Source organism: Patella vulgata, chromosome 8 (assembly GCF_932274485.2).
Source record: "Patella vulgata chromosome 8, xgPatVulg1.2, whole genome shotgun sequence".
Lineage (NCBI taxonomy): Eukaryota > Metazoa > Mollusca > Gastropoda > Patellidae > Patella > Patella vulgata.
The window spans coordinates 8,059,950-8,079,398 of NC_065886.2; the positions used below are offsets into that span (position 1 = coordinate 8,059,950).

Consider the following 19,449-nt stretch of genomic DNA (forward strand, 5'->3'; position numbering starts at 1 on the left):
AGTGATTTAAGGTATTAAGAACGGTGACAGTATTCTTCATCTCCATACAGTATAGTTTACATTGTATTCGTTTGGATAGCATCGTTTGTCACGCAATTAGTTTTCTGCAATATTCTGTTATGCACTGGTTAATTGGGCATAATAAAATCGTGAGTCATGACGTAACGTTATGTAAGCATAATTGATCCAGTTTGGAGCTCTATTTAAAGGGTAATGATATTGTTACGCAGTTAGCTATGTATTGTTTAATGGTCGAGAGCGAGACATTAAGTAATATATTGTAACAACAAGAGGACCGTCAGGTCCGAGTGTTTTTACAATATATTACGCAATGTCTCAGCTCGAGACCATTAAACATCTTAAAATACAGACACTCCGCACGTGCGTTTACAGTGAAATACGTCACTCGAGTCTAATATTTGACAAGGTACGATTGGCAAGTTGCCCGTACGATTATTTGAAATAATGGTACGCCAACATCAAAGGGTGACGTCACATCTGTATTTTAATGGCTGTTAATCAGACTATTGACCAGTCATAATTTGGAACAGAAATTTGCTTCCTCAAACGAAACACTACAGAGAGTATTAGGCAGAGTGGGTGTATAAAACCATTGGGATGTTATTTTTATGAGTAGGATGTTAGAAATGAAATAAAATGGGGTTTAACGTCCTACTGTTCTGCTCCTATACTTGGCTAATGAAGACGTGCATACGCCATACAGTGTGCTACGAGGGAAATTTTGCCCGGGCAGTGGCACTATCGCCTACTCTTCTATCGAATTCCAACTGCCAAGGGATCTTTTACGTGCATTCCAATGTATACACGGGACCTCGGTTTTTCGTATCATCCGAAGGACTAGACAGCTGTCCTTGTCAGGTCCTCCGTTCTGCACCACTGACAAGGGGAAACCACGTTGGAAAAGGGATATTAGAACTTATTACATTCCAATCTGATTATAATACCGATCTATATTTCGTTTCGGATTTTTCATACTTTCGATGGCCTACACTACATGAAGATCTGACCGGTTGCAGTGGAAGATCGCGTCAGAGGTCATACGAGCAGCTTTTGACCCTATGATGTCAGACATTTGATTAACCAATCAGCACTGATGTTTCTAGTGGGTTACCCACAGTTCCGTGCACCTAACACCAAAATCTCGCCGTAACAGATCGTTTCATTGGCTAATCCCTCACATCATCCAGAACGTGGGTTATATAACAACTCTTCCAGATCCTAGTGTAGTAAAGACAAGTAAAACGAAATGAAATAGGGATCTGTGTCTTAATCAGATTGATTACATTTCATTTTCATTTGTTTGGATTAAATAATAAGAGAGGGAGAAATGGGGTTTAACGTCCACTCGACACAAACTAGGTCATTTCGGGACTAACACATGGTTCAATTTTATTTCAATAATTCGCTTGCACGTAGGGGTCTTTAGCAGTGGGAGGAAACCGGAGGACTCGGAGAAAACCCACGAGGTTGGACAGGCGACCCTACTCCTTGTCACGTACAATCGGGGATTCGAAACGGATTAAATAATAACAAAAGTTTCTTGAAATAAAGGTTTTATTCCAAAATAGGCAATTAATATATTTCAAGTTTCAATCTTCGCACAAATCATATACACACACTGTACAGATGGCTATAAGACCTATACAACCAAGACAAACTGATAAGGAATATTTTCCAGTCTTTTTCTACATTTATTTACATATATTAAATGGCATAATATATATATTTATATAACAATAATTTATAATAATTTCATATATATTACAACGTGCACATGTAAAATAATACATTGCATAAAAATAGAACCAGCCAGTAATAAAAACACCAACTAAAAACACCCACGGATTTTCCTAATAGGTAGAATGCGATCCAGTTTGATCCAAGATTACATTAAGCGGCTCATACACGTTCAATTTTTTCGTCAATTAATTGATGCCGATTAATTGATATCAATTAATTGACGAAGAAATTGAACGTGTATGGAGGACATTGAGGGCAAGTTAATTGAATCAATTAATTAACGGATCAAAGTTGCTTTGATATTTATTGACGGCTCGTCAATTAAATAGACTGTGTGTGCTAGTGCCAGAGATGTTTTCATTTCAAAGTTTTCGATCAGAATGAAAATTGACGCTTAAACATTGATCGTGTGTGGGCAAGGTCAATTTGGCCAATTAATTTATATGGGCCGCTTTATGTCTGGCAAGGAAAAACGTCAAATCATTTGGATGGTATGAAAAATAGAGATCTCGTCGTGTACGTCGCCAACGTGTACGTACATGGCACCTCAACTTTTTGTTTCATCTAAATGACTAGACCCTTCGTCCTGCATAAGCTGTGACTCTGCCTCGTAATATAAATTGTCATTTGGGCCATGAATGAGAGAGAGAGATATAGGGTTTTGCATCCACTCGACACAAACTAGGTCATTTAGGAACTAACATATGGTTCAGTTTTATTTCAATAATTCACAGTGGGAGGGAAACCAGAGAAAACCCACGAGGTTGGAAAGGTGAGTGCCATGAATGGGGAAAGGTTAACTAGACTGGGATTCTTATGAATTACCAGTTTACAGTGCAAACAAACTAGCCTTCTCACAACTGTATCAAATCTCCTTCACATGCAATAGACAGATTTAATCCTTACATAATCCATAATTTAAACATACATTATGCAAGAGGTAAATCTGCCTATTGCAGGTCTTTCTTTAGGCCTGAAATGTTATCTAGATTATTAATTAGACATTAATTAACTTATCCAGACCATAATCAACTCTTGGTGGCATCGCTAGCCTGCGATATTTATTGGATTAGGTTCCGATTTGCTGTTCGACTTCCATTCATAATTTAATTATGAACTGGATAATCGAGGCTATGTTTTTTATCCTACCGACTTTAGTAATTATGATCGAGGCTAGGCCGAAAATTTAATTGCTAAAATCTCTGTTCATAGTGAATCAATTTGAATTTCAACAAATTCCCTTTACATTATCTAGTTTTTAACTGCCAGCTCTTTTTATCTAATCTTCCATAATCTATCTTTAAAGATGAATTATATAAGAGCTAAATTGGCCTAATTCAGATCTTTTGTTTGGCCTCGAATGTTATTTATATCATTAATTATACATTTATTCGCATGATAAGCCCATTATCAACTCCTTAGAACTTTGGATGGTTCTGATTTTCAACAGATTTAAATACGATTGGCAGTTAATGATTTAATTTATTTAAAAATGGATAATCAAGACTTTGTTTATTATCGTAACAACAGTAGCTATGATAATCAAGACTACACTGTTCTGCAAACAACGATACCTCCGTTCAGAATAAAGTAATTTGGCTGAAATTTTCAACATCTCCCCTTTTTCATTATCTATTTTTTAAAAAACTATTATAACGACAACTGTCAGCTCTTTATCTAAATCTTACAAAATACAGGGACACCGTACAGGGTTAATCTGGTCCATGTTCATATACGGCAAGCTGGGGGGTTGGATGGACGAATGGTTAGCGGGCGCGAGCTGTATCATAAGGTCTGTCATTGAGTCAACTGGCGTGTTTTCGATTCCCCGCTTGTATGTGACAAAGACCATTATGCACAAGCGAATTATTGAAATAAAATTGAATCATATGTTAGTTCCGAAATGACCTAGTTTGTGTTGAATTTCTCTCTCTCTAATTTAAAACTGAATTAGACAATGTGATCCTGTGTAGAGGTTTTAACATGTTATTGATCAGCTGTATATAGGTTACAGGTAAATCAATCACAGGTAGCATAATGATCCACCTGTTAGTATTGTGTACATATTATATATATATATTTATATATTTTAAAACAGACCCTACACAGAGTCCACTCAACTCTAACATATGGTTCACATTTATTTCAATACTTCTATTCCAGAAGCATCTTTAACACAGAGAGAGAGAGAGAGAGAGAGAGAGAGAGAGAGAGAGTGTTTAAAAGTCAACTCAACTCTAACCAGGTTATTTTGAGACTAACATATCTGAATAATTAGTGGTGTGATGAAACCCACAAGGTTGGGCAAGTCACCCTACTCCTTGTCACATACAAATCAAAGGGGGTTTAACATCCTACTGTTCTGCTCCGAACTGGGCTAATGAAGACGGGCATACGCCATACAGTGTGCTATGAGGGCAATTTTGCCCAGGCAGCGGCGCTACGGCCTACGCTTAAATCAAATCCCAACTGTCAAGGGATCTTTTACATGCACACCAATGTCCCTGTCTTTGTGTCACATACAAGCATGGTATCGAAACAATGGCAGTCCTGATGTTCTAAAGCACATGCATTAGATTACTCGGCCATCCAGACATGCAAACCCGGTGGAGTGATTTTTGGACCCAAATAAAACATTCAATTTCTTGAGCTACAACCGACAAAAAGCTCAAATTTACACTTTACAAAGAACCAGAGTAAGAGAATTTTGTATAGTGTTATATAGGAAGAGGGGGTTGGCCCCTAGGAAATCCACCTTGATCGGCCAAGTCACACAATATACAGCTAAATGGATGTGAAATACCCATAAAATATAAACGAAAAAACCTGAGAAAAATTGGTACAAATAATATATTAAATCTATGCAAGAAAATGTCAATATTCATTATGTAACATCTGTCTATTCGTGTGACAGCTTGATGAGTCATTTGTATTATTTAAAATAGCAATATTCTAACAATGTAATACACTCTACTCGGATTGATTATTTAACAAAAACACAATACCAACCCTAGATATAATCTCTTGGATTAGATTTAATCAGATTTAAACTAGGTCCATCAGGTGTCCCTGCTATACCAACCATACCTGGTGGTGTCTTTTTTATCTTTTTACGCACCAGCAACATAGATCGATTGAATTTCAATTTGATCATGTATATAGATACTGCATGGATTTCAACCATTTTTGGACTTAAATTACTAGTGGAGATTAAACCTTCACAATATCCTAGAGAGAGAGAGAGAGAGAGAGAGAGAAATAATCGGGACTAACATATGGTTTTATAAACTATAACACATACTTATGGAAGAACAATTACTGATTTATTTGGGCGACGTTTCGAAGAGTATTCTCTCAATGTTTTCAACGTTTGCTTGAAAACGTTGAGAGAATACTCTTCGAAACATCGCCCAAATAAATGAGTAATTGTTCTTCCATAAGTATGTGTTATAGTTTATTGCTCTATCCAGTTACTAAATGCCTCTAAAAGATCAATATGGTTTTATTTTATTTATTTTAATAATTGGCTTGCGCATAGGGTTCTTTAGCAGTGGGAGGGACCCGGAGAAAACCAACGAGGTTGAACTGGCGACCCTACTCCTTGTCACGTACAACCGGGGAATCGAAACCCTGCCAGTTGACTCAATGACAGACCGTATGATCCAACCCCCCCAGAGAGAGAGAGAGAGAGAGAGAGAGAGAGAGAGTTTAACATAGGATACAAACTAGGTCAACGTACCCATACAAACTAGGTCATTTTGGGATTAACATATGCTTAAATTTTGTTTCAATAATTCGCTTGCACGTAGGGGTCTTTAGCAGTGGGAGGAAAACGGAGGACCCGGAGAAAACCCACAAGGTTGGAGCCTACTCCTTATCACCTACAACCAGGGAATCAAAATCACACCAGTTGACTCAATGACAGACATTGTGATACAACGCGCACGCATTTGGCCATTCTCCCCCTCCCAAATATTGTAGTACACATATTGGATGTAAATTACTGGCATCGTCGTTCGTTGGTAGGGCTTAACATCCACAGTTCGAGGGTCACACTGTAAGTCAGACTGCCATGTATTTTACCGTAAAGCATACAATTAAAGCAGTTTACTCATTTGTTTGTATTCAATCACTGGTATAAATCGATTTTGGACTATCTAAAAAAAACTTTCTTATTCAACACACCCAATAATTGACTTGATTAACAAAATATTTCTTATTCAACACACCCCATAATTGACTTAATTAACAAAATTATTGTATTTAGCTTAAAATCTTGCTGTGAGGGACTGCACTATGATTAATAACTATTATTAAACTGGATGCAACATCCTACAACATTGCTTTTTAATAATTTATCAACTTAATACAATGAAAGGGTCATAAGGTGTCCTAACCCTTTCAATAACACGTCATACAATGAAAGGGTCGTGGTGTATCCTAACCCTTTCAATAACACGTCATACAGTGAAAGGGGTCGTGGCGTATCCTAACCCTTTCAATAACACGTCATACAATGAAAGGGTCATAGGTATCCTAACCCTTTCAATAACATGTCATACAATGAAAGGGGTCGTGGCGTATCCTAACCCTTTCAATAACACGTAATACAATGAAAGGGGTCGTGGCATATCCTAACCCTTTCAATAACACGTAATACAATGAAAGGGATCGTGGGGTATCCTAACCCTTTCAATAACACGTCATACAATGAAAGGGGTCTTGGCGTATCCTAACCCTTTCAATAACACGTCATACAATAAAAGGGGTCGTGGCGTATCCTAACCCTTTCAATAAAACGTAGTACAATAAAAGGGGCCGTGGCGTATCCTAACCCTTTCAATAACACGTAATACAATGAAAGGGGTCGTGGCATATCCTAACCCTTTCAATAACACGTAATACAGTGAAAGGGGTCGTGGCGTATCCTAACCCTTTCAATAACACAGAATACAATGAAAGGGGTCGTGGGGTATCCTAACAATTTCAATAACACGTCATACAATGAAAGGGGTCGTGGCGTATCCTAACCCTTTCAATAACACGTAGTACAATAAAAGTTGTCGTGGCGTATCCTAACCCTTTCAATAATACGTCGTACAATGAAGGGGTCGTGGCGTATCCTAACCCTTTCAATAACACGTAATACAATGAAAGGGGTCGTGGCATATCCTAACCCTTTCAATAACACGTAATACAATGAAAGGGGTCGTGGGGTATCCTAACCCTTTCAATAACACGTCATACAATGAAAGGGGTCGTGGCGTATCCTAACCCTTTCAATAACACGTCATACAATGAAAGGGGTCGTGGCGTATCCTAACCCTTTCAATAACATGTAGTACAATAAAAGGGGTCGTGGGGTATCCAAACCCTTTCAATAACATGTGATACCACTTTCTATAACGATATTCTCTCATGTATCGAGTTCACTTGCTTTGGCATTGGATCTTGTGTTTTTGCGTCAATCTGATTACAATACAGATCTTTATTTCGTTTCATTTTTTTATACTTTCGATGGCCTACACAAAATGAAGATCTGACCAGTTGTGCTGGAAGTCCGGGGTCGTCCGAGCGGCTTTTGACCCTATGACGTCAGATATTGATTAATCAATCAGCGTTGATGTTTCTAGTGGTTTACCCACAGTTCCTTACATCGCATGCCAAGAACTTGCCAAAACAGACCGTATCATTGGCAAATCCCTCACATCAACCTGAACACATGTTATATAACAACTCTTCCAGATCCTTGTGTAGTAAAGACAAGTAAAACGAAATTTTGAATAAATGACGAAACGAATCAGTATCTGTGTTTTAATGAGATTGGTGTTTTTGACGCCTGGTTAATATATATTGTGTACGATTCTAATGGTACACTAATTGTGCCATGTCAGGTACACAGGTACACTAATGGAGCCATGTCGTGTCTGTCAGGTACATATGATATAAATAAATAATAATATAAAACTAAATAATGGATACAGCCTGTCAAACAACTTCTCATTGTCCTAATTGTTCCTTAGTAATATAAAACGAAATGATGAATACAGCCTGTCAAGCAAATTCTGTTCGATTGTCCTAATTTTTCCTTAATCTGGGGTGTTTCCGATTTCTTCCTAAATTTTTTTTCAGATTTTCAACAACTTTTGTCAGGAAAAGAAAACGGTACACAGTATATTATATCAATATATTTTATTTACATTTATCATTTCCATCTTTCGCTAAAATATCAAATTGATCATGGCTTAATCCACTTTGTACGGTAATCTGACTTTCTTTCAAATCAAAATAAATAACGAACGGTTGCCATGCAAGATACGCCCACATGTTATAAAGAGATGGACTGAGAACTCGTAAAATCGGCAAGACTCCTCCTTTCATTGGCCCAATGTTCGTATAAAAAAGGATTTCGTAATTTTTGATTCTATAAATTGCTTGACAGACTGCGAAGGGCGTCTATTGAAGAAGCTCAATATATTAGCAGCTACATGTAATGCAAAATGAAACATAAATATTACTGTACATTATATATATATATATATCATAAACACACGATTTTAATGCTTGGTAGGAAGTTTTCTAAGATGGAATCAGTGCCGTTCAGACCTTACATTTACCATGGACCATATTATAAGGTCCATGCTTTTACAAACTTCTAAGTTTGCACGTAATTCTGGTAAATCAATAAGCATTCATTTTCGAAAGTGAGGTGGCCCTGAAATCATGGGCCGCAAGTCATGTGTGCAAAGTCAGGAGGCCCTGAGATAGTGGGCTGCAGTCATGCAGTCATGTGTTCATAGATAACTGGAAAGTGTAACTACAGGAACAACTTGTGAAGGGTTGGCTTGGCAACTTCTCTCAAGATGGGTTAAATAAGTTAATTACCCAATAACACATACTACAATGGATATCGCTTTTCTGATAATTTTCATAATTTACTGAGCGATATATAACTTTACGTGGTCAATTAAAAAGGAACTACCTTTTTTCTTCATTAAAATGGAACTACTTTTTGGAACCAGTAATATTGTTGGAGAAAAGTTCTCAATTACCATAAATAATTACAATACTCCCCATAACCTTAACGAAAACAACGGGTCAATATATATGACATTGCAACGGGTGACTTGCTGTCAAAAAATGATGTAACACTACGCCGTAATGTAATCAGGTTCAGTAAAAGTGAAATCTATAGCAAAGAATTATATTTATTTATTTGTGCGCGTAAGAAAGAATTGGGTGATAAATAAAATCTCCTACTCGTCTTTTTTGATATCAAAAAATATCAACATTCAAAGCCTCGTTTTTTTTTTTACTTTATCGACTTGTGTTGATATTTTTTGATATCCAACAAGACTCGTAGGAGATTCTCTACGTAACAAAGCCCTGAAAATACCATGTACAATAATATGTATTAATAAATATTCATCAATCTGAAATGATTTCACACGAAACTTAAAAATTGCTTCTTGTTTGTTTTTTTCCTAATTTTCTGAGATTTACATTTTTTTCCTTCCTTCTATATTTGTCATAACATCGAAATAAAAATTAAACGGCACGAATTTTGCAATCTCTGAAAATTCTTAAATCTGTTCAAGATTTATTGGAAATACAATGATGTCACATGGTATTTGTTGTCATAGTAACCCGTTTATAGCCTGTTTATCACTTTAACACCTGGAACATGTAAACATTACCTATCCCTAAAACAAATTGAGAGCAAAGCTATCAAGTCTTAGTTACAGATTTGTAGCTCATTTTCGAAACCACTTAGATTGTCTTAAACTACCCGAGTCACGTATCGTTCGTTCGTTCGTTCCTAGAGTTTTACATCCACTTCCACCAAAGGTGATATCGTAGACAAGTGTTTCGTAAGAAACTGGCCAGAGGAAGCCACAAAAAGTAGGCTTTATCCAGCTTTATTGGGGTAAGACACATTGTCTTTGCAGGGAAGCACCCATGGTGAAATTCATCCAAAGGAGAGAGTCACATAACTAACATACAGTCCTTAAAGATACATTATGTAAGGTTTAGATAAAGAGCTAGCCATTCTTGCTATAATAGTTTAGAAATAGATAATGTAAAATGAATAATTTGAAAATTTCATTCAAATTACTCTATTGCGAGCGAAGATATTAGCCTTTGCGGGTTTGACAAGACGTGTGCAATAATTTCAACCACCGTACTGGTTGTTCACTCCTCCATTTTTAGCTTAAATCAAAATATGGCTGAACCGTTCTAATCTATTTAATATCGGAAAATCTAATGCCATCGGGAGTTGATTAAGGCCTTGATAAGTTAATTAACGTCTAATTAATAATTTAGAAAACATTTCAGGCCCACAGAAAGACCTGCAATAGGCAGATTTAGCTCTTGCATAATGTATGTTTAAATAGTCCACAGCTAGTGACATGACGCTGGTAGTTTGCGGCGCCAGAGACGGATGGGAGTGGTTTCAGGTGGTTTGAAATAGTCCCAGGGATAAAGAATTAAACATGTATTTCTTAAAGCTAGTATAATAAATTAACCATAAAAAAACCCTGCCAAAAATATATGTATTATGCATATACGTTACATGACGTTAAAGCTAAATTACAGTTATATCGGAGGCCCTTCTCGATCATAGAGATAACTTTACCCCTCGTTTATATCTGGTAAAACTCGCCAGCCATTAATCAGCGTGAAATCGGTTCCTAAGCTCCGCTCCCCCCAGTGGCTACTGATTGGCAGGATGTGTTAGAATGAAATGCTGCCGATTTCTCGACAATTAGGCATCGGTTCTTTGCATGAGTTATATATTAGTGATACTTGGAATATTTTCCACATCTTGACATCAAAAGTTGATGATTTACCAGGAACTAATTTCAGTGCACAATGAGAGTGATTCGGCTAAATAAGTGAAATTTCGAAAGAAACGCGCCATCTTGGATCTTTGTAAAGCGACCGATGGAAGGATACATCACGTGACATTCCCAGAGATAAACAAAGTGTAAAATTATCTTTGTGATTGAGATTGATCGGAGGCAGGGATATATATATACATATATATATATTCTTCCTTTAATGCAGAAAAAAAAACAACTAAATTCTGAAACCAGTTTGGAAGAAAATGTACACTATCCTAAAAATTGATATATTTCGAGACTGTTCACACATCAATGGCCATGATTTTCTTCATATACCCACATCAATTTCTTATTTGTAACTCACAGGCACTTGAAGGGATTAAAATAAAACATCTTACTACTGCTTGACTATATATTACAGTATATAATATTTATAATCAAGCAGTAGTCGGAAGTTTTATTTTAATCCCTTCAAGTGCTTGAGTTTTAACTCTCCTTCCTACAGCTAAACAAAATCATCCCAGAAGAAAAACGTACATTTTGGAAGAATATATAGCCCTGATCCGAGGTTACAAATACAAAATATTTAAAACAGAATCTAAGATTAAAGGCCTGAGCACACCAAGGATTATTTTAAAGGGGTCTGTATTAAAGGGTGTATGGTTCTATTTTTTTAAACCTTGAAATAGACAAAAATGTATCTAAAAGCACATATTAATGTAATATGAATGTATGTCAAGTGATTTATATTCCATTTATAAAAAAAATAATATAATTTCTAATCAATTATGTTCGGTGAAATAGGTGAACAGTTCAAATAGAAAGTTAGTCGTTTACGCCTACTTAGTGCATTCTACACGTTTTAAAAATTATTATTTTGTCATTTGTGAATCAGCCTTTACTAATTACTTTCACATTGTTTTGTAGGATGTGTTTTTATTTGTTCAATACAAAATGGCACCCAAAACCATAGGGTACACCACTCGTGTATTGATTATAAAATGTTAGTTGAGTCTTAAATATTGGATATTATGATCCTATAGTTTCCTGGCAAGATAATAACATCAATATTGATTGAAATTGGTCAATATTGAATTCTAATTCGGGATTTGAACCTGGAATGGTCTGATTGCTTCACCTCCTGCTTTAATAATTCTTGGTGTGTTCAGGTCTTGTTCTATTCACGATGAGAGCATTTCTCAAATTTCCACAACTACCAGCTCAATTTTTCATCATAGGTCACGAGATGTAAACAGGGATAGCGCTAATCCCAACCCTAGCCATAACCCTTGACCAAGCCCCAATGATTACCCTAAGCCTAAGCTACAATCTCTCCAACAATCACGTGACCTAACCTTATTTACATCTCAGCAAGTGACCTTGACAAAAATTGAACTCGCCTTAACAAATAGATTTAGCATTTAGTAGTCTCGGTTACCCAGAACCTCCTAGCCTTCAGATTTCCTTCTGTCTACTATGCGTTCACCATCAAATACTAACGATCCCTGATCTTAGATGAAATATTTCCCTTTTTTTTTCTACTTCCTAAATTTATTTGTGCATGGACTATCACGGTACTGTAGTCTCGGTAACCATGATCCAAAGCTGGATACTTCAATCGACGTGTTCCAGAATTGATTTCCACAATCCCACAGTCACAATAGGGTAAACAGCAGACTACATCCCGCCATGTTTGATACTTCAAATATCGCCAAAGAAAGGATAACTCTAATTATAATTTCCAAGATTTTGTCAGTTAGGAATGGCGACTCACAATCAAGTATTACCATAGAAACATTAATTCAAGCGTTGCCATAGAAACATTAAAAGGATAACTCTAATTATAATATTCAGGATTGACTACATGTCGGATGTATGTCTCACTTCTTCTCTCTTCAATCCATTTCACAGTTTCATATTACGGAAGGTCGGTGACTCACGATCAAGCGTTGCCATAGAAACATTAAAACTCTAATTATAATATCCAGGATTACCTGTCAGACGTATGGCTCACATCTTTCATGGCTTGACGAAGGTCGATGACTCACCCTACCTTATCGTAACAAGCCTACACATAGACAGAAGGCACCTGACAAGAGACAATGTCAGGCGAAGATTGAATGATGGTCAGGCACAATAACTCCTGTCAGGCACGCATTTGTCTTTGTTTTTTTGGTATTTTTAATGGTAAGTTCCCACTGTCGTGCGATGTGTTACGATAGGATTGTCCGTATTAGTCCACGATCTGGTGCGTACCGATACGTTTTGATATGATCAACACGATTGCTACGATTGACCTCAATGTGTGATAAGAACCGATAGGATCCTCACGAGTACTCCACGATTAAAACCACGATTTCAATCGTAGCGCGATTTGTGAAAGTGGGAACCTAGCATACCAGTTTCTTAGTCCCTCATATTTTGGGCAGCTACAACCAAAAACCGCTATTTCCAGGCTTGTGTACATGCTAAACACATTTTAAATCATTTCACATTCTAAAGGAACTATTCTTCTCAGATATTAGGTCTTGAGAACAGCATCGCAAACAATAAACCTCCCTTGTAATAAAATCAATCTTCTCTTCTCACACAGAAACATCATTATGTGATAACCTTTGCAGATGTTATGACTCTAGAACTGCGTTGGTAGCAGTAAACCTTGTAATAAAATCAGTCTTCTCTCCTCACACAGAAACATGACTATGTGATAATCTTCGCAGATGTTACGTCGGTAGCAGTAATAAAATCAAGTCTTGTGATAAGCTTCTAAATGTTACGCCTTAAAAACCACGTCGCTAGCATTAAACCTCCCTTGTAATAAATCAGTTTCTTCTTCTTCAAATGATGTTATATTTAAAACCCTTGAAATAAAATCAGTGTTTACTTGCACCACAGATCCATAAATAGTTTTTAGTGTGCACCACAGAAAGCATCGTTACGTAATATCCCAAGATGTTACTTCCTGATAACCATGTCGGTAGCATTAAACCTCCCTTGTAAATAAAATCAAGTCTTGTCCCACAAAAAGCATCAATGTGTGAATGATATAAAAGGGCTGAGTTATTTATTAATAATTTAAAACACTAACATGAGATGGCTTTTTTAAGTTCGCCTGATTTGTGTAATTCGTCCATGATTAGTTTGTAACGTGTATATAAATCAGATAAGTCACTATTACGTATGTGTTGAGAGCACTGACGTTTTACTTCGGTCGGAGGTTCAAACAGTTTTGATAAGAAATCCTGCAATTTGTCAATCTTGGAATCTGAAAATAAAAATAAAAATAAAAATAAAATTGTTAAATTATTTGCCCTGGGTAGCCGACTGGTACTATAGGCAAGATTTCAGAAAGATGGGGAAAAAAACAATTTTCAAACTACTTAAAATTATTTAATGAAGATGAAATGGGGTTTAACGTCCAACCGTTCTGCTCCAACTGGGTTAATGAAGACGGAAATGAGGGAAATTTTGTCGGGATAGCAGCGTAACGGACTACTCTTATTTCGAATTCCAACTTCAAGGGGTCTTTTACGTGCATGACAAAATTAGTTTTTAAAATTAGTAATTTGTTAAGACATACAAAGACAACTTCATGCTAAGGGCAATAACTTTGTCAAATCAATAAGTATTACCAGATAATTGCTCTCCCAGAAAAGCACACCATTTCTCCCTCATTTCCTCTGCGGCGGACACGTCCTCCGTATATCCAGACGTAAACAAAGCAGGCAACGTGGGTAATATCAAACTGTTCATCAATGTCAGAGCTTCTGAGATATCTTCCTCGCTTTCAAACTGTTCTGTAGCGCTCGTATTTAACGACTGTAAAATATAAATTGATGGGGTTTAAACACTTGGTCACATCTATCTGATTTAAAATACAGGGCCCTTATTCATGAACACTTAAACTAAGATACAATCGAAATTTTAAGAAATACTGCAATTCGATTGGCTGACCAGTAAAATCAATTTGCATATATCCAATTTGCATATTGGTCAGCCAATCGAATTGCAGTATTTCTTAAAATTTCGATTGTAACTTAGTTTAAGTTTTCGTGAATAAGGGCCCTGATCTATATTTATAAGCCTCATAACACATACTACTTCTGAATTTATTAACAGATTAACGAACTCAATGTGTGCAATCAAAATTGTGTAAATCAGCATCTAGTTTAACTATATATTGCACCACGTTTTTGTTAAATATCATTATTTGCTTGATAACAATATCTGTATGTGTATCGAAACGTAGCATTTTAATAAATTCAGAAGTAGTATATCCATATAAGTGTTTTTAATAAGATCTATATTTCATTTCGTTTTTTTATACTTTCAATGGCCTACACTATATGAAGATCTGACCAGTCGTACTGGGAGGTCGTATCAGGTGTCATACGAGTGTTTTTTGACCCTATGATGTCAGACATTTATTAATCAATCAGCTTTGACCTTTCCAGGGATTCAGTGCACAGCTCGCGTAACAGCTGTTTCAATGACTAATTTCTCACATCAACTAGAATCCTGTTATATAACAACTCTTCCAGATCCTAGTGTAGTAAAGACAAGTAAAACGAAATTTTTTGAACTATAAAAAAACGAAATAGGATCTGTGTTTTAATCAGAATGGGGTCAGAAAAGCCAAACTACAAAAAATATTCTTCTTCTCCGACAATCCTACATAAATATCTGATGTAGGACGGAGGTTTTAGTTTTTGCATTTTTATTTTATCTAGGGATCACTACTGGGCTAAACGACATTGTTGAATGGAATAAAATAGGGTTTAACAACCTACTGTTCTACTCCAACAGGGTTAATGAAGATGGGCATATGCCATACAGTGTCCACGAGGATGGACATACAATCGGGGAATTGAAACCACACCAGTTGACTCAATGACGACCCTACTCCTTGTCACATACAACCGTACAACCGGGGAATTGAATGACTAAATGACAGACCTTGTGATACAAAGCACACACGCTAACCATTCGGCCACGCAACCCTTACCCTCCCAAAACAGTTCTGTGGATAACAATTACAGTATTTTAATCAAAGCTACGTTTCTACGTTGATCCTCTTGTTGTTTTAAAGCACACCGACAATTGGGTGTGGCTTTAAAGAGGGAGAGAAATGGGGTTTAACGTCCACTCAACACAAACTAGGTCATTTTGGGACTAACATATGGTTCAATTTTATTTCAATAATTCGCTTGCGCATAGGCGTCTTTAGCTGTGGGAGCAAACCGGAGGACCCAGAGAAAACCCACGAAGATTGGACACGCGACCCTACTCCTTGTCACGGAATCGAAACCCTGCCAGTTGACTCAATGACAGACCGTATGATACAGCGCGCGCGTGCTAACCATTCGGCCACCCAACCACCCATGTGGCTTTAAATAGTGTTAGAAATAAAAAAGAATAAAATTGTTGATACTTACATGTAGACATGTTCGGCGAAAATACGCCATCATTTTACGATTGACACCAAAATGTTCGTATTTCCCATTTACACTACAATCAGAGTTATAATGCCACGCTTGATCTATATATGGTAGAGCTTCCGCAAACCTACAACACAGTATATCATAGTTAGCATTTATTTAATATAGAAATATAATAAAAAAACAGGATTTAATGTCCTACTGTTCCGACTTGGCCATTGAAGAAGGGCATACACCATACAGTGTGCTATTAGGAAAATGTTGCTCAGACAGCAACTATAAGGCCTACTCTTATATCAAAGGATCTGTTACGTGCATGCCAAACGTTGTGTACCACTGACAAGGGAAAACCACACCACACAAGAATATCCTGGGGAACTTTCTCAACCAACTCCTAACCTCAAGACCACCTGATGAGCACCACAAGAATGGTGAGAGAGAGAGAGAGAGAGAGAGAAATGGGGTTTAACGTCCACTCAACACAAACTAGGTCATTTCAGGACTAACATATGGTTTAATTTTATTTACATAATTCGCTTGCGCGTAGGGATCGTTAGCGGTGGGAGGAAACCGGAGGACCCGGAGAAAACCCACGAGGTTGGACAGGCGACCCTACTCCTTGCCACGCCACAAGAATGGATTAAGTATATTATAGCGATATAACAGTACTCACCTTTCTTTCGAGAAAGCTTCTAAACCTTTAACAAATAAATATACAACCTCTCGAAATAAATGATATTTATTATGCCATTCCTGTAAAAAAAAAAAAAATACAAAGACTTCAAAAAAGAACAAAATATTTTATCTGTTTCCAATTTGATTTGGCACTGAAATGAAATGGGGTTGAACATCCTACTGTTCTACTCCTATACTGGGCTAGTGAAAACGGTCATACGCCATACAGTGTGCTACGAGGGATATTTTGCCAGGACAGTTGCTCTATGGCCTACTCTTATATAGAATTCCAACTGCCAAGTGATCTTTTACGTGTACGCCAGTGTGTACAAGGGACCTCAGTTTTTTGTCTAATCGAAACGACTAGATAGATGTCCTTATCAGGCCCTCCGTCCTGTACCACTGACATGGTAAAACCACATCAGAAAATCCTGATGAAGATTCTAGGCGAATGCAGGGATCAAACTTGTGACCTCGAGGCTAGCGAGCGAATGCAGGGATCAAACTCGTGACCTCCAGGCTAGCTAGCCACCGTCTTACCGACTCGTGACCTCCAGGCTAGCTAGCCACAGTCTTACCGACTCGTGACCTCCAGGCTAGCTAGCCACCGTCTTACCGACTCGTGACCTCGAGGCTAGCTAGCCACCGTCTTACCGACTTGTGACCTCGAGGCTAGCTAGCCACCATCTTACCGACTTGTGACCTCGAGGCTAGCTAGCCACCGTCTTACCGACTTAGCCACAGTGGCTCCCAATATAAATATGAAATATATGTATTTATATCTTACCTCCAATCGTCTCTCTAATTCCAGACCACATTCTTTTTGATATCGTAACACAAACTCATTAGCTGCTGACCTAATAGCCCTTCCTCTAAAACAGACAAACATTCATGTTGGGGAGAGACAGAGAGAAATGGGGTCTAACGTCCACTAAACACAAACCAGATCATTTTATTTCAATAATTTGCTTGAGCATAGGGGTCTTCAGCAGTTGGAGGAAACCACAGACGACCCCTCCCCTTGTTTCATACAAGTCTGGGACCTTTTTGACCTACAATGCACATGTTAAATTACTCGGCCACAAAACCAGATTAAATAATGTTTGTTGTATTTTATAGGCAAAGATTCTGACTTCAGCACTACGGCCAATCTGATTAAAATGCAGATCTATACTTCTTTTGTTTTTTTTATACTTTCATGGCCTCTTCTACATGGAGAGAGAGAAAGAGTGAGAGAGAGAGAGAGAGAGAGATGAGGTTTATGGTCATTTCGGGAGTAACATGTGGTTCAATTTTATTCCAATAATTCCCTTGAGCATAAGGGTCTTGAGCAGTGGGAGGAAACCGGAGGACCCGGAGAAAACCCCCCAGACTTGACAGGCAACTCCTTGTCACATACAACCGGGGAATCGAAACCAACCAGTTGACACAATGACAGACCTTATAATACAGCGGGCACACACTAACCATTCGGCCATCCCCCCCCCCCCCCAGTAACTAAAACAGAATGGCCTCTCAATAGGAGTGACATCTTAATAAAATCTCAGTGCTTTTACGTAAATATGAAATTGTACAATTACTTTTCTGACTGTTCCAAGTGTTTAAGATATGAGAATTGTTCAAGTCCTGTCCACTGTTGTAGTTTTATATCAGCTCTGTTAAACACCATGTATATCAACATATGTTTTAATCTAAGATCATCTTGTGGTAATAATTCCTGTACATGTTCACTACCCAGAGATGATAATCTCTTTAATTCTTGATTTACACTCTACAATATACAAGATTTACACTATAAAATATACACAAAATACAAAGATTAACACTCTACAATATATAACGATTTACACACTATAATATATAAAGATTTACACTCTATAATATATAATAATTTACACTCTAAAATACACACAAAATACAATGATTTACACTCTAAAATACACCCAAAATACAATGATTTACACTCTATAATATACACAAAATACAAAGATTTACACTCTATAATATACAACGATTTACACTCACAATGATTTACACTCTAAAATACACACAAAATACAATGATTTACACTCTAAAATACACACAAAATACAATGATTTACACTCTATAATATACACAAAATACAAAGATTAACACTCTACAATATATAACGATTTACACACTATAATATATAACGATTTACACTCTATAATATATAATGATTTACACTCTAAAATACACACAAAATACAATGATTTACACTCTAAAATACACACAAAATACAATGATTTACACTCTATAATATACACAAAATACAATGATTTACACTCTATATATTATAAGATAATAATCTTACCTGTAGAAGTATTTTATCAGGTGATATTTGTAAATCTATGTTATTATTAACAGCTTTTAATGTTTCTTGTGACGATATCTGGGCGTGTACCACATGTAAAGATGGTCGACCAGACAGTTGACTCGTCTGTGTATAAGCTGTAGACTGACCTGAAGAGAGAGAAATAGGGTTTAACATCCACGTGAAACAAACTAGGTCATTTCAGGATTAACATATGGTTCAATTTTCTATTAATAATTCACTTGCATGTATGGATCTTTAGCAGAGGGAGAGAGAGAGAGAAATGGGGTTTAACGTCCACTCGACACAAACTAGGTCATTTCGGGACTAACATATGGTTTAATTTTATTTACATAATTCGCTTGCGCGTAGGGGTCTTTAGCAGTGGGAGGAA

General features: G+C 36.9%; 1 protein-coding gene across 3 annotated transcripts in view; it reads right to left on the reverse strand.

The window, feature by feature from the left end:
- Positions 1–7,938: 7,938 nt before the first annotated feature.
- Positions 7,939–19,449, reverse strand: part of LOC126830952 (ubiquitin carboxyl-terminal hydrolase 25) — a 30,051-nt gene continuing 18,540 nt past the window's right edge. For all 3 annotated transcript variants that reach the window (XM_050561493.1, XM_050561498.2, XM_050561500.2), the window contains 7 exons: positions 19,056–19,204; positions 18,301–18,491; positions 17,508–17,592; positions 16,719–16,798; positions 16,043–16,172; positions 14,240–14,426; positions 7,939–13,872 (listed from right to left, as the gene is read on the reverse strand). In XM_050561493.1, the coding sequence (XP_050417450.1) occupies positions 13,691–13,872; positions 14,240–14,426; positions 16,043–16,172; positions 16,719–16,798; positions 17,508–17,592; positions 18,301–18,491; positions 19,056–19,204 (1,004 nt within the window). In that variant the 3' untranslated portion in view covers positions 7,939–13,690. The remainder of the gene's footprint in view (positions 13,873–14,239; positions 14,427–16,042; positions 16,173–16,718; positions 16,799–17,507; positions 17,593–18,300; positions 18,492–19,055; positions 19,205–19,449) is intronic.